The sequence below is a fragment of the Carcharodon carcharias genome, chromosome 23, assembly GCF_017639515.1.
Source record: "Carcharodon carcharias isolate sCarCar2 chromosome 23, sCarCar2.pri, whole genome shotgun sequence".
NCBI classification, from domain to species: domain Eukaryota; kingdom Metazoa; phylum Chordata; class Chondrichthyes; order Lamniformes; family Lamnidae; genus Carcharodon; species Carcharodon carcharias.
In genome coordinates this window covers 5,331,016-5,358,152 of record NC_054489.1, presented here as the reverse complement: position 1 = coordinate 5,358,152, position 27,137 = coordinate 5,331,016, and the positions used below count along the sequence as shown (strand labels likewise).

Genomic DNA, 27,137 nt, shown 5'->3' with positions numbered 1-27,137 from the left:
ATTGCTTTGGATCTGACGACTGAATACATGGGGCTAATGTTCATGGGGCCAGGGACAGTGTGGAGTGGGTGAATTGTCCATGCGAGCCTTACTGAATTTGGAAAATTTCTCATTAATGCTTCAGCCAGTTGTGCTAACACCAAAGTACCTTTATATAAAAAGAAACATTTTAGATTCCTTGGTCTTTTGCATACAATTGAAAGGCTTTTAATCGGAGTCACTGATTTACAGGAACAGAATAAAGTCAAACTTGGTCTTTAATTACACAGGATTCCAGGATTTTTAAATTGGTGTTTTGGGGTTAGCATTTCATTGTTCCATGAAAATTTAAAATCAATGGTCTTACTTCTAAAATAGATTCTGGCGAAAGACCTTCACCCAAATCATTAACCTTGTTTTTATCTTTTCAGATCTGATGTGCATTTCCTGCATTGTTTTGTTATTTCTGATTTCCAGCATTTCCAGTTCCTTTACACTTGATTTCCTTGTTGCTAATTATCAAACCTCAATCTTTTGTTGCAGTCATTTTTCTCCTTTTACAGGTTCCACTCAAATGGTAAATGCTTGGGGTTTCTTCGCCCTCCATGATTTATAAATGATTTCAGATCGTGGCTGAATGTTGCAGATTAAGGCCAAGTATCCCGTGGCTGCATCGTTACAGATTCCCGCCTTCCCATTCCATTCTAAAAATCGATTGCTTTGTCTTACCATTAGTGTCTTTTGAATAACCGCACATGAACACCACCCCCCACATGACCACCGCTTGCCCATCCCCCCCACCCCCACCCAAAATCTTTGGACAAAATGCCAGAAATCCCAATCTCCATGGCAACTATGTTAAGTGCAGAGTACACAGCGAAAGGAATTCGCCTCCTGCTAAATATCACTGCCAGTTTGACAATTGAAGCAGCTTCCTGTCGGCTGTGCACTGCAGGAAGCAAGTATCGATGGCATTCCGCACACATGTTCTGTAAACAGGGATTAAAGTCAGAGGTAAGCCCCCATTCTGTCCTCTTAATTGCTAGTATGAGGAAACTGGGCTCCATGGATAATAAGACGCATGTGTACCATTTTTGTGGAATCATCGGGTCGTTGCTTTTGGCACTCCCTCTCTTGTCGATAACGTTCTTGTCCAAGTCAGAACATTGTGGGTTCAAGCCCCAATCCAAGACTTGAGCACAAAACCTCAGACTGTTACTCCAAACTGTACAGAGGGAGTGCTGCATTGTTGGAGGACCTGGTCTTCAGGTTAGCTGTTAAACCTGAAGCCTGTTCACATGGATGTTAAAGATCCTTTGCACAATTCAAAAAAAAGTACAGACATCTCCATCAACCATTCTCACCAAAACACAAAATACATGGCCTTTCACATAACTGATGTGAGATCTTGCTTTACACAAAATAGCTGCCTATTGCCTACAGAACAGGTGACAGCACTTCAAATAATTAATTATACTTGAAGGGCTTGAAGCCATTCCAATGGGAGATGGTCACAGATCTCAGGAGTAGCATAGCTAGGAGTTGCCAATCCTCCAGGCTTGAATTCATTAGTAACAAAAATATTGGAAATGGGACCAAGAAAAAGGTAGTTTGGCTGGCAGGCAAGGATAGATTTGTATTCTTTCACGGAACATGGGCATCGCTAGCTAGACCAGAATTTTATTGCCTATCTGCAATTACCCTTGAGAAGGTGGTGCTGAGTTACCTTCTTGAACCGCTGCAGTCCATATGCTGTAGGTACACCCACAGTGCTGTTTGGAACGCAGTTTCCAGATTTTGACCTAGCAACAGTGAAGGAACGACGATATATTTCCAAGTCAGATTAGTGTGTGGCTTCAAGGGGAACTTGAAGGTGGTGGTGTTCCCATGCATCTGCTGCCCTTGTCCTTCTAGGTGGTAGAGGTCATGGGTTTGGAAGATGCTGTCAAAGGTGCCTTGGTGAGTTGCTGCAGTGCATCTTGTACATGGTACACACTGCTGCCAATGTGTGTCGGTGGTGGAGGAAGTGTATGTTGGAGCTGGTGGATGGGGTGCCAATCAAGTGGGCCACTTTGTCCTGAATGGTGTCAAGCTTCTTGAATTTTGATGGAGCTGCACTCATCCAGGCAAGTGGAGAGTATTCCATCACAGTCCTGATTTGTGCCTTGTAGATGGTGGACAGGTTTTGGGGAATCAGGAGGTGAGTTATTCACCACAGAATTCCCAGCATTTGACCTGCTCTTGTAGCCACAGTATTTATATGGCTAGTCCAGTTCAGGTTCTGGTCAATGGTTAAACCCCAGGATGTTGATAGCGGGGAATTCAGTGATGGTAGTGCCATTGAACGTCAAGGAAGATGGTTGGATTCTCTCTTGTTGGAGATGGTCATTGCACTTGGGTGGCGTGAATGTTGTCCAGGTCTTGCTTCATATGGGCACGGACTGCTTCAGTATCTGGGGAGTTGCAAATGGTGCTGAACGTTGTGCAATTATCAGTGAACATCCCCACTTCTGACGTATGATGGAGGGAAGGTCATTGATGAAGCAGCTGAAGGTGGTTGGGCCTAGGACACTACACTGAGGGACTCCTGCATTGTTTTTTTAAATTCATCCATGGGATGTGGGCTTCGCTGGCTGGGCCAGCATTTATTGCCCATCCCTAGTTGCCGTTGAGAAGGTGGTGGTGGTGAGCTGCCTTCTTGAACCACTGCAGTCCATGTGTAGGTATATCCACAGTACTGTTAGGAAGGAAGTTCCAGGATTTTGACCCAGAGACAGTGAAGGAATGGTGATATATTTGGTGAGTGACTTGGAGGGGAACTTTTAGGTGGTGGCGTTCCCATCTATCTGCTGCCCTTGTCCTTCTAAATGGTATTAGTCGTGGGTTTGTCAAAGGAACCTTGGTGAATTCCTGAAATGCATCTTGTAGATGGTACACACTGCTGCTGCGTGTCAGTGGTGGAGGGAGTGAATGTTTGTGGATGTGGTGCCAATCAAGTGGCCTGCTTTGTCCTGGACGGTGTCAAGCTTTGAGTGTTGTGGAAGCTGCACTCATCCAGGCAAGTGGGGAGTATTCCATCATACTCCTGACTTGTGCCTTGTAGATGGTGAATCAGGAGGTGAGTTACTTGTCGCATGATTCCTAGCCTCTGACCTGCTCTTGTAGCCACAGTATTTATATAGCTAGTCCAGTTCAGTTTCTGGTCAGTGGTAGCACCCAGGATGTTGATAGTGAGGGGCTCAGTGATGGTAATGCCATTGAACTTCAAGGGACGATGGTTGGATTCTCTCTTGTTGGAGATGGTCATTGCCCGCCACTTGTGTGGTGTGAATGTTACTTGCCACTTGTCAGCGTGGAAGTTGTCCAGGTCTTGCTGCATTTGGACATGGACTGCTTCAGTATTTGAGGAATTGCTGAACAGCATGCAATCATCAGTGAACATCTCCACTTATGACCTCATGGTGGAAGGAAGGTCATTGATGAAGCAGCTGAAGATGGTTGGGCCGAGGACACTACCCTGAGGAACTCCTGCAGTGATAACCTGGAGCTGAGATGACTGACCTCCAAAAACCACAACCATCTTCCTTTGAGTGAGGTATGACTCTAGCCAGCAGAGAATTTTCCCCGATTCCCACTGACTCCAGTTTTGCTAGGGCTCCTTGATGCCACACTCAGTCAAATGCTGCCTTGATATCAAGGGCAGTCACTCTCACCTCACTTTGAGAGTTCAGCTCTTTTGTCCATGTTTGAACCAAGGCTGTAATGAGGTCAGGAGCTGAGTGGCCCTAGCAGAACCCAAACTGGGCATCAGTGAACAGATTATTGCTAACCACTTGATAGCACTGTTGATGACCCTTTCATGTACTTTACTGATGATCGAGAGTAGACTAATGGGGCGGTAATTGACCAGGATGGATTTGGCCTGCTTTTGTATACAGGACATACCTGGGCAATTTTCCACATAGCCGGGTAGATGTCGTGTTGTAGCTGTACTGGAACAGCTTGGTTAGGGGTGTGGCAAGTCCCGGAGCACAAGTCTTCACTACTATTGCTAGAATGTTGTCAGGGTCCATAGCCTTTGCAGTATCCAGTGCCTTCAGCCATTTCTTGATATCACGTAGAGTGAATCGAATTAGCTGAAGACTGGCATCTATGATGCTGGGGACCTCTACAGGAGGCCAAGATGGATCATCCACTTGGCACTTCTGGCTGAAGATTGTAGCAAATGCTTCAGTCTTATCTTTTGCACTGATGTGCTGGGCTCCTCCATCATTGAGGATGGGGATATTGTGGAGCCACCTCCTTCAGTGAGTTGTTTTATTGTCCACCGCCATTCATGACTGGATGTGGCAGGACGGCAGAGCTTACATCTACATTACACGTTGGTTGTGGGATCGCTTAGCCCTGTCTATCACTTGCTGCTTATGCTGTTTGGCACGCAAGTAGTCCTGTGTTATAGCTTCACCAGGTTGACACATTTTTAGGTATGCTTGGTGTTGCTCTTGGCATGCCCTCCTGCACTCTTCATTTTAACCAGGGTTGATCCTCCAGCTTGATGGTAATGGTAGAGTGGGGGATATGCCAGGCCATAACGTTACAAATTGTGTTGTATAGAATTCTGCTGTTGCTAATAGCCCATAGGGACTCATGGATCCCCAGTTTTGAGTTGCTAGATCTGTTCAAAATCTATCCCATTTAGCCATGGTCGTGCCACACATCATGAGGGAGGGTATCCTCAATGTGAAGGTGGGACTTTGCCTCCACAAGGTCACTCCTATCAATACATCATGGACAGATACATCTGCGACAGGTAGATTGCTGGGGATGAGGTCAAGTATGTTTTTCCCTCTCGTTGATCCCCTCACCACCTGCCACAGACCCAGCCTAGCAGTTATGTCCTTTAGGACTTGGCCTGCTCAGCCAGTTGTGGTGCTATGGAGCCACTTTTGGTGATGGACATTGAAGTCCCTCACCCAAAGTACATTCTGTGCCCTAGCCACTCTGTGCTTCCTCCGAGTGGTGTTCAACATGGAGGAGTACTGCTTCATCAGCTGAGGGGGCACCATAGGTGGTAATCAGGTTTCCTTGCCTACGTTTGATGCTATGAGACTTCATGGGGCCTAGAGTCGATGTTGACAACTCCCAGGCAACTCCCTCCCGACTGTATACCACTGTGCCGCCACCCCTGCTGGGTCTGTTCTGCCGGTTGGACAGGACATACCCAGGGATGATGATGTCTGGAACATAGAAACATAGAAACTAGTAGCAGGAGTAGGCCATTCGGCCCCTCAAGCCTGCTCCGCCATTCATCATGATCATGGCTGATCATCCAACTCAATAGCCTGCTCCTGCTTTCTCCCCATATCCTTTGATCCCTTTCGCCCAAAGAACTATATCTAACTCCTTCTTGAAGACACACAATGTTTTGACCTCAACTACTTTCTGTGGTAACGAATTCCACAGGCTCACCGCTCTCTGGGTGAAGATATTTCTCCTCATCTCAGTCCTAAATGGTCTACTCCATATCCTCAGACCGTAACCCCTGGTTCTGGACTCCCCCACCATCGGGAACATCCTCCCTGCATCTACCCTGTCTAGTCGTATTAGAATTTTATAGGTTTCTATGAGATCCCCCCTCATTCTTCTGAACTGCAGAGAATATAATCCCAACCGACTCAATCTCTCCTCATATGTCAGTCCCGCCATACCAGGAATCAGTTGGGTAAACCTTCGCTGCACTCCCTCTATAGCAAGTACATCCTTCCTCAGATAAGGAGACCAAAACTGCATACAATATTCCAGGTGTGGTCTCACCAAGGCCCTGTACAATTGCAGCAAGACATCCCTGATCCTGTACTCGAATCCTCTGGCTATGAAGGCCAACATACCATTTGCCTTCTTTACCACCTGCTGCACCTGCATGCTTACATTCAGCGACTGGTGTACAAGGACACACAGGTCTCGTTGCACATTCCCCTCTCTCAATTTATAGCCATTCAGATAATAATCTGCCTTCCTGTTTTTGCTACCAAAGTGGATAACCTCACATTTATCCACATTATACTGCATCTGCCATGCATTTGGCCACTCTCAGCTTGTGCAAATCACATTGAAGCATCTCTGCATCCTCCTCACAGCTCACCCTCCCACCCAGCTTTGTGTCATCTGCAAATCTGTAGAAATTACATTTAGTTCCCTCAACTAAATCATTAATATATATTGTGAATAACTGGGATCCCAGCACTGATCCATGCGGTACCCTGCTAGTCACTGCCTGCCATTCGGAAAAAGACCCGTTTATTCCTACTCTTGGTTTCCTGTCTGCCAACCAGTTTTCTGTCCATCTCAATACATGACTCCCAATCCCATTCGCTTTAATTTTACACGCCAATCTCTTATGTGGGACTTTGTCGAAAGCCTTCTGAAAGTCCAAATAAACCACATCCACTGGCTCCCCCTCATCAGCTCTACTAGTTACATCCTCGAAAAATTCCAGTAGAATAGAAATTGTCTATAAGGTATGATTCCATGAGTGAGTGTCAGGTTGTTACTTGACTAGCCTGTAGGACACCTCTCTCAATTTTGGCACGAGCCCTCAGATGTTAGTAAGGTGGGCCCTGCAGGATCGTCAGGGCTGGTTTGCGGTTGTTTTTGGTGCTGGGTGATCCGTCCAGTTTCATTCTTTTTCTACTTTGTAGCAGTTTAATACAACTGAGTGACTTGCTAAGCCATTTTATAGGGCAGTTAAGAGTCACCCACGTTGCTGTGGGTCTCGAGTCACATGTAGGCCAGACCAGGTAAGGATGGCAGATTTCCTTCCCTTAAGAGCATTAGTGAACCAATTGACAATAGTTTCATGGTCACTATTACCAAGACTAGCTTTTTAATTCCAGATTTATTAACTGAATTTAAATTTCACAAGCTGTCGCGGTGGATTTGAACCCATGTCCCCAGAGCATTAGCCTGGGCCTCTGGACTATTAGTCTGGTGACATTATCGCTACAACACTGCCTCTCCACTTGGAAGTTAGGAGGTAATCTAATGAACCAGGAGTGGGCAACCCAAATATGGCTGAGTGCCTTCCTATCCTTCATTTTGTATACAATGGCAAACACTAGACTGAGCCAGTCAAGGAAACTCCAACTTCAATTCCTGGTCTGTTATGAGTTAGTTAAGCTTAGCTAGGGTGCTCATATGGGCTGCACAACTATATTAATACTTCTGAGATAGGGAGGTGAGGGAGGGAAGAATCAAATGGGATGCCTGCTCCTGATTCAGCAACAGCTATTGGAAAGTGGACATCAGGTAAAGAAGCAATGGACAATAAAACAACTCAATCAAATATTTGATTCAACAAACTCTATATCCTTAATCCAGTGCATATGCTTCCACTGTTGAACTTTCTGCATTCAATAGCACAGACCACAAATGAGACAGATTTCTCAAGCTACAGCTACAAATCCCAGCTCCATTTACACTTCATAAAAAACTTGGAAAGAAAGGAAGAATTGCATTTCTATAGTGCCTTTCACGACATCAGGATGTCCCAAAGTGCTTTACAGCCAATCAAGTGCATTTGAAGCGCAGTCACTGTTGTAATGTAGGAAACACAGCAGCCAATCTGTGCACAGCAATCTCCCACAAACGGCAATGTGATAATGAAAAAATAATCTGTATTAGTGATGTTGGTTGAGAGATAAATATTGACAAATCAATTGGGGAGAACTCTCCTGTTCCTCCTTGAAAAGTTGCTGTGGGATCTTTTCCATCCATTCAAGAGGGTAGGCAGGACCTTGGTTTAATGACTCAAATGAAAGTCAACGCCACCAAGAGTGCATACACCCTCAATCCTGCACTAGAATGCTAGCCAAGATTTTGTGCTCAAATCTCAGAGCCCTGGTAAAACTAAAGTGAATGGAAATCAGGAGGAAAGCTCTCTACTGGCTGGAGTCACACTTAGCACAAAGTTATAAAATTGTGGTTGTTGGAGGCCTATCATCTTAGCTGCAGGACATCACTGCAGGAGTTCTTCAGGACAGCATCCTGGGTCCAACCATCTTCAGCTGCTTCATTGGTGATCTTCCCTCCATCATAAGGTCAGAAGTGGGGACGTTTGCTGATGATTGCACAACGTTCAGCACCATTCACAATTCCTCAGATAATAAAGTCTGCATGCAACAAGACTTGAGTAACATTCAGGCTTGGGCTGATAATTGGTAGGTGACATTAACACCACTCAAGTGTCAAAACAATGACCAACTTCAGCAAGAGAAAGCCTAGCCACTTCCCCATAACTTTCATTGGAATTCTGTCCTCAAACCACACAGTCAACATCCTGGGGGTCACCATTGATCAGAAACTTAAATGGGCCAGCCACGCTGTAGCTATAAGACCAGTTCAAAGACTGAGAATTCTGTGCTGACTGACTAACCTCCTGACTCCCCAAAGCCAGCACCAGCTACAAATCAGGAGCGTGATGGAATACTCTCCACTTGCCTGGATGAATGCAGCTCCAACAATACTTAAGAAGCTCAACACTATCCAAACCAAAACAAAGACAGAATTACCTGGAAAAACTCAGCAGGTCTGGCAGCATCGGCGGAGAAGAAAAGAGTTGACGTTTCGAGTCCTCATGACCCTTCGACAGAACTTGCGTTCGAGTCCAATAAAGAGTTGAAAACTATCCAAGCCAAAGCAGCCTGCTTGATCGGCACCCATCCACTAACGGTACACCGTGGCAGCCATGTGTATCACACATAAAATGCATTGCGGTACCTCACCAAGACTTCTTTGACAGCCCCTCCCTAACCCACAACCTCTACCACTTAGAAGAACAAGGGCAGCAGGCGCTTGGGAAGACCACCACCTGTAAGTTCACCTCCAAGTCACACATCATCCTGACTTGGAAATATATTGCCATTCCCTTATCGTAGCTGGGTCAAAATCCTGGAATTCCCTCCCACTACATGGACTGCAGCAGTTCAAGAAGCCAGATCACTAGCATCTTCTCAAGGGTAATTAGGGATGGGCATTAAATGCTGAGCCTTGCCAGCAACTGCCACGTTCAGTGAATGAATAAAGAAATAAAACCAGCCCCGACAATGGATACCTGCCAGAACACCTGAACATCAACTCTGAAACCAGATTAACAACTTGAATAAAGACAAACAGAAATTTTAAACTCTTGTTCAAAGTTTCAAGCAGAATTTTTTGTCTTTTTAATACACAACAATTTTCACTGTTTCCAATCAGCAATGGTTTAAAACAGCACAGAATCAAAATTTAAACCTGGAGCTTGTGTCCAACCTGTGGCTGAGCATCAGACAACGCTGTCAGAGTCTGCCACTAGATGGTGCCCCAAACAGCAAATAAAACAACTGGAAACTTCATTAATATCAGTTTAACTTTAGAGTCTTGAAATTATTTTTTATAAACGCTAGCGAAATCAAAATAGGTGGCAACGTAGCAATACACCCTCCTGGTACTGAATCACTAACAGTGCAATCAGAGAGGATGGTTATATTCTGAAATGTAAAAGTGGTGCTGTAACAGAAGCAGACGAGCTGATCCCTGAAGAGGGGGAAGTGGGAGGGTGGAAAGTGCTGGGGTAGGGGTGAGGAGGGAGGAGGGGCTGTTAGTCCCCCCGGAAGAAAGCAGTAATCTGGGTCCAATACCCAGTTATAACAAAGCAACATGTTCACTAAAGGCTGTGACTGTCTCGGGGCCTCCCAATATTTCTGGTCCCTAGTGGAGCAGACAAGCCAGTTCTAAGTAGTGGGGAGTTGGCACCATTCATGCTAATACCCCCTGCCCTGGGGATCTGGGACAGAGTCAATGTCAAGCAAATGCCCTGTCGCACTTCAGGGTTTAAGGAATTCAGTCTCCAAATAAAATATTAAGCATGTGTTCACTTCAAATTAACCTAATGTGACCAGGGTGTGCCTATTTAAACTGTCAGTTTAGCTCAGTTGGTAGCACTTTAGTTCTGAGTCAAAGGTTGTCGATTTAAACCACTATCATCAGTCAGCATACCAACCCTTCTCCCAAGAGGTTTTCATTTTAAAACCTCCGTGAGTGCTTCAGGATGTTTCACCATGTTCAGCTGTAACTTTAAATCATGAGAGCAGGACAAGGCAGCACAGGTTCAAACAATTAAAAGACAATTTTAGGATTGCTATCAGGAGGTTTCTGTTCACACTAGGAGTCATTAACACATGGGGTGAACTTCTAGACAGTGTAATGGAGGAAAAAATCCTGGATTTATTTAAGGAACGATTGATTGTTACAAACAGGGGAAATATAGGATGTCTGATGAATTAATTAAGATGGGCCAGATTGCCTTCCTCACAGTAATTGTCCCGTGATCTTTTAATGAAAGTGCAAATTTTTATTGGTGAAATGTTCTTGGGCCCAGCACTATGCCTTAAAGTTCTGGTGCTCTGATCTCTCCAATGATTCAAATTATGTGGTACACAGCTGTATAAAATCCCAGGCTCAATCCCTGATCTGTGCTGAGTGGCAGATTTAATCCAGAATGGCAGCAGTATCTGTCTGCAGGATCACAGTCATTATTGGTATCCACAAATCCCTGATGTGCAAGTTTGGGTCAAGGGGACAGGTGAAAAAAAGTTTGGACTCAGCAATGATCCCCAATCACCCTGTGATTCATTCGCCTACCAACACTTACTGTCTCATCTCACATAGGGAGAATAATCAAGTAATTAAAATACTTGAAATCTGTGTCTCTGTAGAGAATCAAACCCTGTCCAAGGGCAAGAACTGGGAATAAAAGCAAGGTACGAAGCCTTAACAAGGGTTCCTTAGCAATGCAGATTAAGTCAAATAGCATTACACTCCTCATACTGCACTTACTTTTCCAGAAACTGCTGCAAACCTTGTCGTCTTCTCTCTATACCTTCACTGTCGTTAACTTGGAAAAATGGTTTCTTGCCTGGAAGCTCTGGTAGAGGTCTGTGAAAATAAAAACAACAGGGAGTTTTGTACACAATCTGTTCTGAAGAAGAGTCATTCGAACTCGAAACATTAACTCTGTCTTTCTCTCCACAGATGCTGTCAGACCTGCTGAGTTTTTCCAGCACTTTTTGTTTTTGTTTCAGATTTCCAGCATCCGCAGTATTTTGCCTTTATGTTAGGGAATTTTGTACATTTTGGTAAAGGAGAATGAGACAATCGCTTTGATTCGTATATTATCAGAATGTCATGACTGGAGCGGGGCGAGAGATGGAGTCACTAAACATGCAATTAGAAAGGATGTTTGAATTCTAAAACAGGAAAGATTTAACAGAAGCTGGACTCCAAAATTACCCAGGTTTCAGAGTGGGGAGAAGGATTGGAAGGAGGAAAGGAGGGGTGGTAGTCCATAAGAAGAGAGTTGCAATCTGGGTCAGTGCCAAGTTCTGGCAAAGCAGCATGTTCAATACTGGCAGGGTCCTCAAAGACTGTGAATGTCTTTGAGCTCAATGCAAGTGCCACTGATAAATTCAAATCATGAATGGAATCAGTTATTTTCCCACTATAGCTTGGTTCAGTGCAGAGCACTTTTGCCTGAGTCAGGAGGTTGTAAATTCAAGTTCCACTACAGAGACTTGAACACATGTTACAAACTGATGCAATCAGTACCAGTACTGACAGAGTGCTGCACTGTCAGAAATGCTGTCTTTTGGATGAGATTTTAAACTGAGACACCATCAACCTTATCAGGTGGATGTACAAGATCTCACGGCTCTGCCAACCGAGCCACATCTGACACCATGAGGTATCAAGTGAGTTGTCCTCCCACTGGTAGCTCAAACTCCAGTGGGGTCAGTAGTGGTCGGCTGGTGTGATCCCAAAATTATTCTCGGGATAGCATGCCATGCCTTTTTAGAGGGACTTGGTTTCAAAATCATCCACCATTCTACGTGTAGCTCAGTGCTGTTAATTCCAGTGCTCTGTGCCACACGAGTAGTAGTATTCGGAGCGGCACTTACACCAATCCAGCATTCTTCTGGAGCCTGCGCCTCAGCCACACAAATTCACGATACCGTCTTCGCACACAGGAGGTCTTTACAGTAAAAGCTTTACTGTTTGTCTGAAAGAGAGCAGCAAATGGCCTTTCAGTTAACTTTGTTACTGTTTGTTAGTCAAAAATAACAATCTGTACTCCCCCCTGCCACAGAATTCTAAAATGACACAGTAGGGGAAGGCAGTTATTCGTCCCATTGTGCCTGTGCCAGCCCTTTTAAAGAGCTAACCAATTAAGCTAACTCCATGTGCTTGCCACATAACCCTGCAAATCCTTCCCCTTCAAGCATTTATCCAATTATTTAGCCCATTTAAGATGGAGATGAAGAGGAATTTATTCTCTTAGAGGGTTGTGTATCTATGGAATTCTCTACTCCAGAGAGCTGTGGGGGCTGGGTCATTGAATATTTTCAAGGCTGAGATAGACAGACCCTTGAACTATAGGGGAGTCAAGGGTAATGGAAAACAGGGAGAAAAGTATAGTTGAAGCCAAGATCAGATCAGCCATAATCTTATTGAATGGCAGAGCAGGCTCGAGGGGCCATATGGCCTGCTCCATTTTATGTCCTTATGTTTAATTTCCTACTGAAAGTTATTATTGAATCTGCTTCCATAGTGTGTCCAGATCACTGTAACTTGGTTTTACACAGCATAAAAATTTCTCAAGTCACCGCTGGTCCTCTTGGCAATTACAGTGTGGTGTTAAACACCTTTACAGAGCCAAATGGTTCTAGGTTCAATCCTGGGTCTTTACTGAGTCATTAGAGCCAAGCTTGGGCAAGACTGGGGCATAGTAATTAACCCCAACACCACTAGCTTTAGGGGCAAGGAAAACAGGCCATGGTGCCCACTCCTGATCACAGTCCAATGATGCCTGCTCAGATGTGCACAAGCATGGCAATGACCGGATCAGACTCCAGGTGCTGCTCCTACCCTCCATACAAACATGCGATGACAAACTGCTGCTTAGCTAAAGTGCTGGTGGTACTTGCCATTTATGGAAATATGCCACAACAGCAAGAGCCAACACATTCATTTGGGGGAAAGTGATGGGAAGAGGTGGCAACACATGTTGAGAGCTGAGTCATGGAGTCGAGACAAACAATTTCAGTCCCTGTTTTACTGAGTTTTTGTATGCAGAGACCAGAGCAGAGTCACCAGGAATGCTACCAAGTGGACACAGAAGCGCTCATGAAGAAGAGAAGTAGGATGTTGCTGAGAAGAGGTCCCATCAGAGGCGTAGAGGTGCCCCACAGGAGAAAAACTACCAAGGTGTCTCCTCTCTGGACTGAATTTGTTTGCCTCCCAATAACCAGCTTGCAGCATGGCAGAGACCTGGGACCAGCCTGCTAACACACTTGACTGTGATTGATGAAAGGTTAGGGTCAGCGTGAGAGGATCGCAGGGAACACAGAAACAGAAGGAGGCCATTCAGTCCCTTCAGCCTGTTCTGCCCTTCAATAGGATCATAGTTAAGCTGTACTTCAACTCCACTTTCCCAACTTTGTTCCATATTCTTTGATATCCTCACCAACTTGAAATATATCAATCGCAACCTTAAAATTTCAATCGACAACCAACATTCACAGACTTTTTTGGAGGATGGGAGGGAAGAATTATAGATTTCCACTACTCTTTAAGTGGAATAACTCCTTCCTGATTTAACTCCTAAATAACCCAGATCTAACTTTAAGATTGTGCCGCCTTGTTCTTGATTCCCTGATCAGAGAAAATAAGTTTAAGTTTGGATTGTGGCTTAGTTGGGAGCACATTGACCCGAGTCAGAAGGTTTCTGGTTCAGGTTCCACTCCAGAACTTGAACATAACAAGATAAGGCTGACACTTCAATGCAGTATTGAGGGGGTGCTGCATTATTGGAGGTGTCATCTTTATGGGGAGACGGTGGCATAGTTGGAATATCTCTGGACTAATAATCCAAAGGCCCAGGCTAATTAATGCTCTGGGAACGTGGGTTCCTGCTGCTGGTGGAATTTAAATTCAATTAATAAAAATATGAAATTGAAAGCTAGTCTCAGTAATGCTGAGCATCAGAACTATCATTGACTGTCAGGAAATGTCTTTTAGGAAAGGAAATCTGCGATCCTTACCCAGTCTGGCCTATATGTGACTTAAAATTACAGTTAACCACTTATGTGGTTAACTCTCTTAACTGTCCTCTTGAATGGTCAAGCAAGCCACTCAGTTTAACGTCAATTAGTGATGGGCCACAAATGCTGGCATTGAAAGAATAAATAAGTAAAAAAATTCACCCTATAAAATCCTTTGAGCATTTTAAACACTTGAACCATATCCAAGCAAACAAGAAGCATCATACTTACATAAAGGAATATTTTATAATCCACGTAAGGACTCCAGGAACTCTGGTCTTGGATTCTTGGATCCTGCACTCGCACAGTGATGAATTCCTACCAAACACAATGTTTCAGTCTTAAACATATCACAAACTGAAAGGCTTTGTAAAGCTACTTCCCCCTCTGTAACATCACCCATTTCTGCTCCTGCCTCAGCTCAACTGCTACTGAAACCCTCATCCACGCCTTTGTTGGTTCTAAATTCAACAATTTCAATGCTCCTCTGGCTGGCTTGACACCTTTAAACTTGAACTCATCCAGAACTCTGTTGCCTATATCCTAACTCGCACCATCTCATTCACCCATCATCCCTGAGCACACTGACCAACACTGGGTCTGAGTCTGGCAATACCTCAATGTTAAAATGCTCATCCTTGTTTTCCAATGGCTCTTTGGCCTTTACTGCACCCTGTTTCTTTAACCTCCTCCAGCTCCCAATCTAACAACTCTCTGATATCGCTGTGCTCTACCAATTCTGACTACTTCCGTATTCTTGATTTTCTTCACTTCACCACAGCCGGCCGTTCCTTCAGCTGTCTGGGCCATAAACTCTGTAATTCAATCTCTAAACCCCTCTGCCTCTCTCTCCTCCTCTAAGACACTTCTTAAAATCTATCTCATTGACCACAGCCCTGATAGCTCCTTGTGTGGCTCAGTGTCCAAATTGTTTGATAACACCCCTGTGAAGTACTTGAAATGTCTTACTGAATTAAAGACACCATATAAATGCAACCCTTAGTAGAAGATCTAAATAATGCAATAAATGCGGCCTTTTTAATACCCTTCAAAAATATTCCTCAGTTACTCCTCAGATTTTGTGCCATTCTCCAGTTGAGTGAAACTGCACTGTCAATGCTGCTCTCTAACCTGCAGCTAGGATCTGTACTAAAGCCAGGGAAGGCTGAAAATACTCAACAGAATAGGCAGCATCTGTGGCGAGAGAAAAAGGAGTTAATGCATACTTGGCCATAAAGAGACAACTCTGAAACTGCCACTAACTCTTGGACTGGGCAGTATATCATACGGAATGGATTCTGGAAACTGAAATGAGCTAAGTTCCACTTTCAACATTTCCCATGTGGCTAAAACAACAATTAGGGTATTTGTTGAAATACGTTATTTGAAAAAAACTCCTGAAAAAATTCCAATTAAAATACAGAAATTACAAATAAAACGGAACTTTTTTATTAGTTCATGGAATGTGGGCATCGCATTTACTGCCCATCCCTAATTACCCTTGAGAACTGAGTGGCTTGGTAGGCCATTTCAGAGGGTATTTAAGGGTCAACCACATTGCTGTGGGTCTGGAATCAATTGGCCGGACCAAGTAAGGGTGGCAGATTTCCTTCCCTAAAGGACATTAGGGAACCAGGTGGGTTTTTACAACAATCCTATGGTTTCATGTTATCATTAGACTTTTATTACCATATTTTTTATTGAATTCAAATTTCACCATCTGCCATGGTGAGATTCGAACCTGGATCATCAGAGCTTACCCTGGGTCACTGGATTACTAGTCCAGTGACTAAACCATTACAGCACTGCCTCCCCGCTCCAAACTAAAATTTAGATACAAAGAGAGTCAACTTTCTGACAACTGCTTCCAGAACTAAAGCAGCGTTGCCACCAGTCTCTGTGCATGAAAAATTTTTACTCAAGGAGATTTAAAACACGAACTAGGAGGCATTCTGATCACAGAAATAGTTCACTTAACATGTGGGTTGTGCTAAATCTTAATGCTGGACTTCTGGAGCTAGGGTTTTTGTGGTGGGTTAAGATCAGAAAAAAAAAAATTGGTTGGATATTGAGTGTGACCTTGCAGAATCACATGGCTTTCCTGTAAATTGTACTCATTACCAATAAGTAGGTTTTATTGTGTGTTCTTTTATTGACTCGGGTTATGACTTGGATACTATCAGAGTCTGATTCTCCTTAATGTGACTGCTTTCAATTTTTATTCTGGCAAGGTTAGCATTTATTACCCATTAATAGTTACTCTGAGAAGATGGTGGAGCTTGATTGGTCACTTCAGAGTAACAGTTCAGAGCCAAATGCAGTTTCCTTCCCTAAAGAACAATAGTGCACCAGTTGGGTTTCTTACAATAATACAACAGTTTTGTGATCAATTTTTATTTCCAATTTTTCTTCCGCCAACCCTCATGGTGAGAATTGAACTCTCACTCCCTGGCCTTGGGTTACTAGTCAAGTTTCAGACCTGTTATGCTACCTAACCCAGCACTTGAACTATGTGAGCCTGCATGTTGTGCACTAGATGCAAAACCAACATTCACAACTTTCAATAACTACACACATGTGTACCACAACTGGATTGTGAAACCGAGTCACCTGATAGATAAGAATCAAGCATCAGTTAACCAGCAACATGAGTGAAAAATGAGCAATTTTAAACTGTTTGGTCAGAGACTTAATGTTAATCCTACAGTCTGTGGAATGAGGAATGCCAAACATGAATTTGATAAACACATTTACCTTGCACCAAGAACAACAGCTATTTTTAAAGAGGTAAAAAAGTACAAGGACCTTCACAGGAGGGTTATCAAACAATAATTGACACCGAGCCACATAAGGTAATATTAGGGCAGGTGATCAAAAGCTTGGTCAAAGAGGTAGGTTTAAGGAGAGTATTTAAGGAGGGGAGGGAGGTAGAATAGTGGAGAGGTTTAGGGAAGAAATTCCAGAGCTTAGGGCCCAGGGAATTTAAGGTACTGCTGACAACAGCAGACTGATTAAAATTGGGGATGTTGAAGAAGTCGGACTTAGAGGAGTGCAGTGATCTTGTAAGGTTGTAGGGCTGGAGAAAGTTACCCAGATAGGGAGAGGTGAGACCTTGAAGGGGTTTGAAAACAAAGATGAGAATTTTAAATTTGAGACTATGGTGGGCCAGGAGCCAGTGCAGGTCCGTGAGCATAGGGGTGATGGGTGAACAGGTCCAAGTTAGGATACAGACAGTAAAGTTTTAGATATAGCTTTGTTTTCACTCTTACTTAGTCTTCTATGAGTTTGTATGGAATGAGAGATACATAATAAATGTAATTAGCAAGCAGTAAAATAGGTGGGGCATTACAATTAAGCTGTGTTACTGGGCTAGGTATAGGGGATTGTTGGGAAACCATATCTTCAAGAACTATATTTCCTTTTAAAATTTGGAAGAACATTACATTAGTTGGACACTTGGGAATTGACCTGGATTTTATTTTTAAAAAGGTCATAAGTTCACCTTGGGCTGTGAGCAAGCATGCCTTTTCCAAGAAATCACATGACTTCAGCTAAATGACCAGCATGGCACTTGAGGAGGAGAGCTATTTGCGTATTTGAACTGTAATTACATTAATTGCTGGAAAAAAAACTGTTTAAAAGGCAAAGGCCCTGGTGATTTTCTGGAAATCACCTGATGGAGATGAGTTTTATGTTCTGAATTTGTTTTTTTTGAACTCAGTTGGGAATAAACCGAGAAGGGGAAAGCTGCCCAACTTGCGCACTCCTTGCCTTGCCTGAAATACAGTGTGGTTATCAGTATCCAGTGAGGAATCCTCATCTCAGTGGAACTTGTCTGTATTTGGAAATCTGAGATGCTGAGACAAGAGGAAGATCCCAAGGATTGATCTGGCTCTATTCACCTTCACGCCGTTGGTGAGAACCTCCAGCCATCTACTGGGACTAGCAATCCATCTTCACATGAAGGAGCACCAGATCGACAATGTTGAAACCCTGCAAACTTTATCCTTTTCATGAAGTTTTTCTTTGACCGCCAGTCTCTGCAGAGACCCTATTTGTTTGTTTGTGTGCGTTTGTCTGTTTTGGTGTATTTTAAAAGGGATAGATAGTTACACTTCCAGATTACAAATTGTGTGGTAACCAGTTCTTGCAACTTGTTTTTAAAAGAAGTTTCATTTTATAATAAATCAATTATTCTGAGTTTATTGAAAGAAGCCTGGTTAAAGTTCCTTTTAATCTGGGTCCACCAGTAGCGAAGGTAAATAATTGGCCATTTTGGTGAGTGAGTTAAACATTTACACTAGTGGTGTGGTCTGTGGAGTAGCAGGGCTAGATAAACTACGCACTCCTCCCATCCTGCTCATAACAGGATACAAAACAGTGGGCCATCCCGACTGATTTAACCACCATAGCAAAGTGTCCGACATTGAATGGAAACAAGATCAGGTTCAGCTGTTATTATATCAAATTACATAAAATTTACAGTACAGAAACAGGCCTTTTGGCCCCAACTAGTCTGTGCTGGTGTTTATGCTGCACACACCTCCTCCCATCCTACTTCATCTAATTCTTTCTGCATATCCTTTTATTTCATTCTCCCTCCTGTGTTGTCTAGCTTCCCCTTAAATGCGTCTCTGCTATTCACCTCAGCTACTCCAAGTAGTAGCAAGATCCACATTCTAATCACACTCTGGGTTTCTCCTGAATTCCTTATTGGATTTATTAGTTACCATCTCATATTCATGACCCCTAATTTTAGACTCCCCAAGAGGTGGAAACATCTTTTTTATTACTATCCTATTAAATCCTTTCACAATCTTAAAGCTTCCAGTAGGTCAACCCTCAATATTCCCTTTTCTAAAGAAAAGAGCCCCATCCTGTTAATGATTTTCACTGTTAAATAGCTTCCTTACATTCATGATCTGGGCTTACTAATGAAGTAGCCGCCACTCGGGTGTTGCACTAGAGGACAGACATTAGCATTAGTGGAAACCTTTTAATTGGAGAAAATTTCAGGAACCAATTCTTACCTCTTCCTCCTGGTCTTTCATCATTTTGTTTTCAGTTGGAGAATCGGAGCACCATCTGTCAGGCATTGACTCACAAATTAAACAGAGATGATTTTTATGTTGACACTATAAGCTCTCAATGTTCTTAACGATTTTAGAAAAATGCACCATGCTCACCGAAATAATTAAAATAAGTCAACTGAAATAAGCTCAATTGAAATAAACCTTTTACTGAAACCATCAGTGTAAATCTCCAAACCCCCTCTCCAACAAGAGCTTCATTACAAAGAGCTCTCCAATGTATCTCTGAGATGGGATATTTTGCTTGACTAGTGTGTGCGTTTGGTTAGTTACTCAGCTCAGGCAGCAGTTGAGTGGCTACAATTAGCTTCAGCTTCCTCAGACTTAAGGGAAGGAGATGTTGTGGATTCAGATGGGATTTTTGATCCCTAAGTTTTGAGTTGTGCAGAAAAGGGTACCTGCATATGTGAGTGTTGAGGAGAAGATTGAGCAGAGTTGTGACATGCACCCCCCACACATGTGGTGAATGCCCTGCTGACATTTGTTTAGAATGAAGAATGCCTGAGTCAGACGAGCTGCCACATCGATGGAACCTGTGCTGTAACAAAATCCAGACCTCAAGACGCAGAAAAGGAGAAAAATAGAACAATTTTGAAAGCCTTCTTCAGTTTGTAGAACAAAGGATGTCATTCAACTCCTTAAGCCTGCTCCACCATTCAACTAGATCATGGCTGATCTGCATCTCAACTCCATTTACTTACCATTGCTCCCTGTCCTTTCCCTTCCAAAAATCTATCAAACACAGTTTTGGAAGTTCCAATTAATGTCCCCACCCACCATTGCACAGTCTTTTAGAGAGAGAGTTCTAGATTTCCAATAATGTGTGTGTGGAATAAGTACTCCTGGTTTTGATACTAAAAGAGATCTGGACTTTGTTACAGCGCAGGTTCCATGGACGTGGCAGCTCATCTGACTCAGGCATTCTTAGGTCACCTTAATTCTAATTTTAAGGTTATGCCCCCTCGGTAGGAAACAGTTTGTCTGCATCAACCTTATCAAATCTTTTTAACAATGTAAGCACCTCCATCAGGTTATCCCTTAATCTTCTAAACGCAAGAGAATGCAAGATAGCTTTGTGCATCCGGTCCTCAAACTTTAACCCTCTTAACCAGGGGTTCCCAAAATGTGGGTCGGGAAGTGGGGTCACAGGATGAGCAATTAGGGTCACTTGCTCCTGTGCAGCAATGGCAGCTATGGAGCAGAAAGTCAGATTTGATAGTCCTGGGATCTACTGTGACATCCCTTAAAATGTGTGTGGTCTATTTTTGTCTGTGGGCCTGACCTAATCGATGTGCTCTGAGGCCTAATATCTGATACTAATAGAGCCTGCAAGATGGTGGATGTCTTAGTTCTTCATAAGAACATAGCATAAGAAATAGGAGCAGGCTATTCAACCCCTCAAGCCTGCCCCGCCGTTCAATAAGATCACGGCTGATCTGCCCCAGGCCTCAACTCCTCTTTCATGCCAGCTCCTCACAGCCCTCAACTCCCCGATATTTCAAAAATCTATCTACCTCCTCTTTAAATATCTTCAGTGATCCAGCCTCCACAACTCTCTGAGGTAGAGAAATCCAGACATTCACTACACTCTGAGAAAAGAAATTCTTTCACATCTCAATTTTAAATGAGTGTCCCCTTATTCTGGAACTATGTCCCCTAGTTTGAGATTCCCCCACTAGTGGAAAATCTTCTCAACATCTACCCTGTCAAGCCCCCTCAGAATCTTATATGTTCAATAAGATCACCCCTCATTATTCTAATGAATAAAGACCTAACCTGTTTAGCCATTCTTGATAAGTCAACCCCTTAATCCCAGGAATCAGCCTATTGAATCTCTTTTGAACTGCCTCCAATGCCAGTATATCCTTTCTTAAATACGGGGACCAAAACTCTAACAGTACTGCAGGTGCGGCCTCACCGACACCCTGTACAGTTGTAACAAGACTTCCCTATTTTTAAACTCCAAACCCCTAGCAAAACAGGCCAAAGTTCCACTTGCTTTCTTAATTACTTGCTGCACCTGCATGCTAACCTTTTGTGTTTTATGCACAAGAGCACCCAGATTCCTCTGTGCTGCACTTTTTTGGAGTCTCTCTCCATTTGAATAATAGTCTGCCTTTTGATTTTTCCTACCAAAGTGTATGACCTCACATTTTCCTACATTAAACTTCATCTGCCAAGTTTTTGCCCACTCACTCAACCTGTCTATATCTGTGCTTGTATCCCTGCTGTTTGAATCAATAGACCACCCTGCCCCCACCACCTCCTAAGTTTCCCTCTGGGGTTGTACCAAATATGAAGCATTAAAATGGGGTCACAGCAGAAACAAGTTTGAGAAGCACTGCTCTAAGCCCCAGTATCATTCTGGTGAAAACCCGTGCTCACTGCACAAAACCTGCAGAAGTAATGTCCAGTCGCGGATACAAGTATAAATGTAGTAAAGAAACCAGGAGGATATTTTTCATTCTCTACATTCCTTCAACTTAAACCAATGATAATCTTACTTTACATAACACCAACGAGTAACCGTGAGTTAGATGGATAAGCAAGCATATATCTCACCTGCAGGTCTCCAATTTAATGTTTAGACTACTATCAGTTTTGCAGTTGGTATTCCAGTCACTAAATTGCTACTCAGAGTCGTAGCAGCTCAGCTCTCACCTCACTTCCTCATCTCAGTGACACTGATAGACAGCAGCAAGTACAAGCCCTGCATAAAAACAGCACAAAGTTCAGATATGCTCAATGCTAACTTGTTATCTCACAACCTGCAGTGTGGGCGTAGAAGTGGAGGCCATGCACCAAAGACTTATAAAGCGTAAGCCTGTTTCCCGCACACATCACAGTTGGTAAAAACTCACCATTCACAGAAATGATAGCTGGCCATTAGATTATTGATTCGGGCAACTGTAAATAATTGATCTCAGCACTACTAATTTGAGGCAAAATGGTGGGATGTGGGTGGGCAGAGGAGACATCAGGGATCATTGCTTCCTCATCACTATTCAATGAAAGCTGTGAAGGGGGAATGAAGGGACATAGTGTGAAAACATAAAACAAAATTTTAATCTACTTGGCTCCCTGTCTAGCAATGCCTCGATTTGAAAATTCACATCTTTGTTTTTTTAAATTTATTTGTTCATGGGATGTGGGGGACATTGGCTAGGCCAGCATTTATTGCCTCTAGTTCAGAGGGCATTTAAGAGTCAACCACATTGCACTGGGTCTGGAGTCACATGTAGGTCAGACCAGACCAGCAGATACCCTTCCCTAAAAGGCATCAGTGAACCAGATGGGTTTTTACAACAATCAGCAACGGTTTCATGGTCATCATCAGACCATTTAATTCTAAATTTTTTTACTGAATTTAAATTTCGAGCCCAAGTCCCCAGAGCTTTACCCTGGGTCTCTGGAATACTAGTCCAGTGATAATACCACTATGTTATCGCCTCTAAGTCCCATTGTGGCCTCACCTCTCTCTGTAACCTCCTCCAGCCCCCTAACCTTCCGGGATCTCTGTGTTCCTCCATCTGTAGCCTCTTGTGCATCCTTCATTTCCTTCAACTCTCCATTGACAGCCATGCCTTCAGTTACCTGGGCTCTAAGTTCTGGAACTTCCACCCTAAACATCTCCACCTCTCCTCTTTTGCAACAGTCATTAAAACCTACCTCTTTGACCAAGCTTTTCATCACTTGTCCTAATATCTCTTTTTACGGCTCAGTGTCAAATTTTGTTTGATAATGCTCCTCTGAAGGCCCTTGGGGTGTTTTACTAGATTAAAAGCACTATATAAATGCAAGTTGTTCATCATTTTGTTTATATCCCCTTTTATATCTCTCTTGATTTTAATTTGGAAATAAAAATCCAAGAGGATGCAAAACACCCATTCAGCATCACCCATTTCACTTTATCGTACAAAATCAAGATATACGCTAGGTGAGGGCAGGATCTGACTCGGTTGGGGAGTCTTCCACAACCTGTCAACATCATTGTCCAGGTTTATATAGAATGATCACTTGGTCAAGGTACCAGAGGATGGGTGATACCCAGAAAATTATATGCCAGCAAGAGCCAGCAACATCAGGAGAGACTGGGAAAACATTACAAATCAGCGAAAAAGGCAAGTACAAGCCCATACCTGTAAATCTTCCTGTGCAGATGCTGGGAGTGACCAATGCAGGTGAAGCACTGGGCGGTGGGGAAGTTTGGTATAATTGGGTGGAAAGCCCAAACAGAGCTGTCACTATTCACTGCACAATGACAAAAAAAAATCCAAATATAGTGCAGACACAAAGCTGCAACTACAGAGACCAAGACCTGGTGAGCATTGCATGGTGACGCAAAGACACAAATATAAAGAAAAGTTGCATTTAAATAATGCTTTTCAGGACATGCCAAATCTCTTTACAGCCAATTCAGTATTTTTGAGGTGTAGTTACTGCTGTAATGCAGGAAACACAGTGGCCAATTTGCACACAGCAAGGTTTCACAAGCAACAATGTGATAGTGACCAGATAGCCTGTTTTTCAGTGAAGTTAGCTGACTGATAAATATTGGTCAGGACACCAGGGAGAACTCTCCTGCACTTATTTAAAATAATGCCTTGGGATCGTTTATGTCCGTCTGAGAGGGCAGACAGAGCCTCAATTTGTTTTCTCATCCACAAGGTGGCAACTCTAACAGTGCAGCGCTTCCTCAGTACTGCAGAGTGTTGCAGATTAGATTTAGTGCTGATTCCATGGCCATCTGACTCAGAGGTGACAGCACTACCAACTGAGCCACAACTAAAAGCAACAATAGGAATGTCAGATATATAGTGGCTTCTCCACAGTGCTAGGGAGAGAAACAGCTATCAAGTTCTTCACTAAGAGTGTGGCGAACAGTTCAAAAACATCCAGACTGGAGGGAGAAGATCTTTCACTGGCTTACATCAGATTGTAATTGCAGAATGTAATAGTTATTTTTGACATTGGAAAACCCTGTAGAAGTGCCATGATCTACAGTGCAGGACATCAGCAAGGCTGAAACAAACAGCACAGGAGGTAATGTAAATAAGGGCATAAGAAATTGAATTGAATTACAGAATGGTTACAGCACAGAGGGCCATTCGGTGCTTCATGTTTGTGCTGGCTCTCTACAAGAGCAATTCACCTAGTCCCACTCTGCTGGCTTTTCCCTTTAGACCTGCAAAGCTTTTCTCTTCAGATGATATCCAATTCTCTTTTGAAGGCCTTGATTAAATCTGTCTCCACCACATTCTCAGGCAGTACATTCCAGATTCTAATCACTTTCTGTTTAAAAGTTATTCAAGTCACTACTGCTTCTTTTGCCCATCACTTTAAATAAGTGTCTTCTGGTTCTGCATCCTTCTGTGAACTGTAACAGTTTCTCTTTATCTACTCTGTTCACGCCCCTCAAAAGTTTAAACACCTCTATCAAATCTCCTGAAATAGGAGCAAGAGTATACAGCCCCTCAAACATGTTCCACCATTCAATACGATTATGCTGAGCTGACCTTGGCCTCAACTGCAAATTACTGCCCATTTCCCATAAATCATGAAATGGTAATTAGTAACTCCAAGCTTGAGAGTTTTCAAAGCCTGCAGCTTGTTGGAGGAAGTGTAGTCTAAGGGAGGTTCTTAAGATAAGAGTTGACAGAGTTCCATGTTTGCAATTATATAGACAATCACAGCAGATCAGCCCTTTAAACAGCGAATTTGTAACATCATTGCGAGAAATCTGAATGAAAGTGGCCTAACACTGATAGCATCAGGGGACTGGTCAAGATAGCTGGCATGGCAAGATTACCAAAGCAGCCTGGTTAATATTGCACGGTCAATTCCACAATTACCTGTTCCCAGCAAGCAAGCCCTTCTCAATGGGCTGCAGATCAAAAACAGAGCATGACTCTGTAACACCAATTCACCAAGCAGCTAAGCCATGTCTGAGATGGGGTAACAATGTCATTACATCAATTCTCGGACCAACGCTCCCAGCAGGAACACTACACTTGCAAGGACGGTAGGTCAGAGATATGACTTTATCACAGTAATATTGACTTTCCAACCTGTACTTCCTATGAGCATGGCTTTCCACTGTGAACCTGGAGGACGGACTCATTTGTAATTTTACACCTTCGGTTGTTGGGTTCAGCAACTTCTCTCAATCAGGTCCCTTGGCATTGACATTCACTATATAAACAGGTAAAAAAAAATTAGCTTACCATTTTCAACGTTTTTTTTGTTTAAAATGCAAAAACAAGTGGCCATTCACATCACATCCACATGGTTGAACCAGTTTTTTAAACCATCATCATCACTTGATAGATTCAGGTGCAGAAATACTGACATGACTGAAAGATTAACTCTTTCCTCATGAGGATCAGGTCACAGGAAGACCACTTCAACAAACCTCTGAACTGTGTAAATTACAGAGTCACACATTAAAGGGATAGTCACCAACTAAAAATCAGTTGTTGCCACCCAGTGGCACAGCAAGTGTATCCAGTAAATACACAGCAGAAAAGTCCCAGGTTTGAAGCTGGGTCTGCCCTGAGCTCACTGGTCTCAGGCAGAGCATCTGTGGCAGTTGGGCTCAGCTGTGATGCGCCATCCCCCAAACCCAGCAGGCCAAACAGCTACTGTCATAATCTCATATGAGTATTAGCTGCTTAGAAGAGGGAGCTGAGAGTGACTGGAGTCCAGGGAACTGTGCCACAGCAAAAAGTGAAATCTTCCACAAAAGGGTATTTTTTTTTTAAATCAGCTATGTTGAGGTTAGAATACTACCTTTCAACTCTGGGACTTGAGTTCAAATCAAATTTTCTCTGTTAACTGGCTTAAGAATCGATGGTCAATCTCAACCCAGTGACCAATTAGCATTGATGCACTCTGCAAAACTGCAGCTAAGCAGTTAATATTCATGTGAGATTATGACAGTAGCTGTTCGGCCATGCTGGGGTTGGGGAGTGGTGCATCACAGCTAAGCCCAAATGCCAGATGCTCCACCTGAGATCAGCGAGTTCAGGACAGACTCAGCTTCAAACCTGGGACTTTCTTGCTCTGTATTCACTGGATACACTTGCTGAGCCACTGGGTGGGCAAAACTGGCTTTTAATTTGGCACTAATAAGAAAATAAGAAATAGGAGCAGGAGTCAGCCATTTAGTGGCAGTGATAGCCTTTGTGATCCTCCTTCTCAAAGTGACATCTGTTTTTGGTTGGCAAATGAGGATGACATCAGCTTACACCAGATCTCACCAAGCAATCATCATTTCATGGTGGGTTCCCATTAATAAAGAGCATAGATGACCCAGCTAAAAAGTGGAATCATTTTCAGGTGACACACCTGCTACTTGCCAGGTCAAATCCATGATGCCACGAATCTGTACCTGTGCATGAAAACGGCTCAGCCTGAGCAAGACCATGAGGAGGAGTCCACTGTGCTATTGCTGAACAATATGCTTTATCAAAAATTGATTCCCAAATTCATACTCCAAGTCCCTGCTTTAATTGGATTGTCTCCATCTGGAGAAGAAGCAGAGAATATACTGGCACACTTGTGGCTTTTCATGACCATCGGATACCGCAGGGCATATGGGAGGACAACATTAATAAGTTGTCATTTAGTTTTTATGATTCTGATTTCTATTAGTTGTACCCCTTTAAAAAGGGGGTACTTTGATGACTCTGGAGCAACCCAATGGCTCCTCCTGAGTTTTATTGGAAAAGCCAGCAGATGGACTGCAGCAGTTCAAGAAGGGGGCTCATCACTCCCTACTCAAGGACAGTTAGGGATGGGCAACAAATACTGGCCTTGCCAGTGACAGCAACATCCTATGAAAGAATAAAAATTCTCTGGAGATGACTAGACCACACAATCTGCTGTGTTTCATGTTCACACAGAGTGGGAGAGGGGGCTGCATGATCCCTCTTCC

General features: G+C 43.3%; 1 protein-coding gene across 5 annotated transcripts in view; it reads right to left on the bottom strand.

The window, feature by feature from the left end:
• The window catches only part of LOC121268935 (sorting nexin-11-like), a 114,322-nt gene that overhangs the window by 85,454 nt on the left and 1,731 nt on the right, over positions 1-27,137 (bottom strand). For 3 of the 5 annotated variants that reach the window (XM_041173220.1, XM_041173225.1, XM_041173222.1), the window contains exons 2-7: positions 25,270-25,393; positions 21,764-21,911; positions 19,142-19,210; positions 14,343-14,429; positions 11,970-12,070; positions 10,852-10,950 (exon numbers count right to left, since the gene is read on the bottom strand). In XM_041173220.1, the coding sequence (XP_041029154.1) occupies positions 10,852-10,950; positions 11,970-12,070; positions 14,343-14,429; positions 19,142-19,207 (353 nt within the window). In that variant the 5' untranslated portion in view covers positions 19,208-19,210; positions 21,764-21,911; positions 25,270-25,393. The remainder of the gene's footprint in view (positions 1-10,851; positions 10,951-11,969; positions 12,071-14,342; positions 14,430-19,141; positions 19,211-21,763; positions 21,912-25,269; positions 25,394-27,137) is intronic. The other 2 variants (XM_041173223.1, XM_041173224.1) reach the window with 1 other exon arrangement.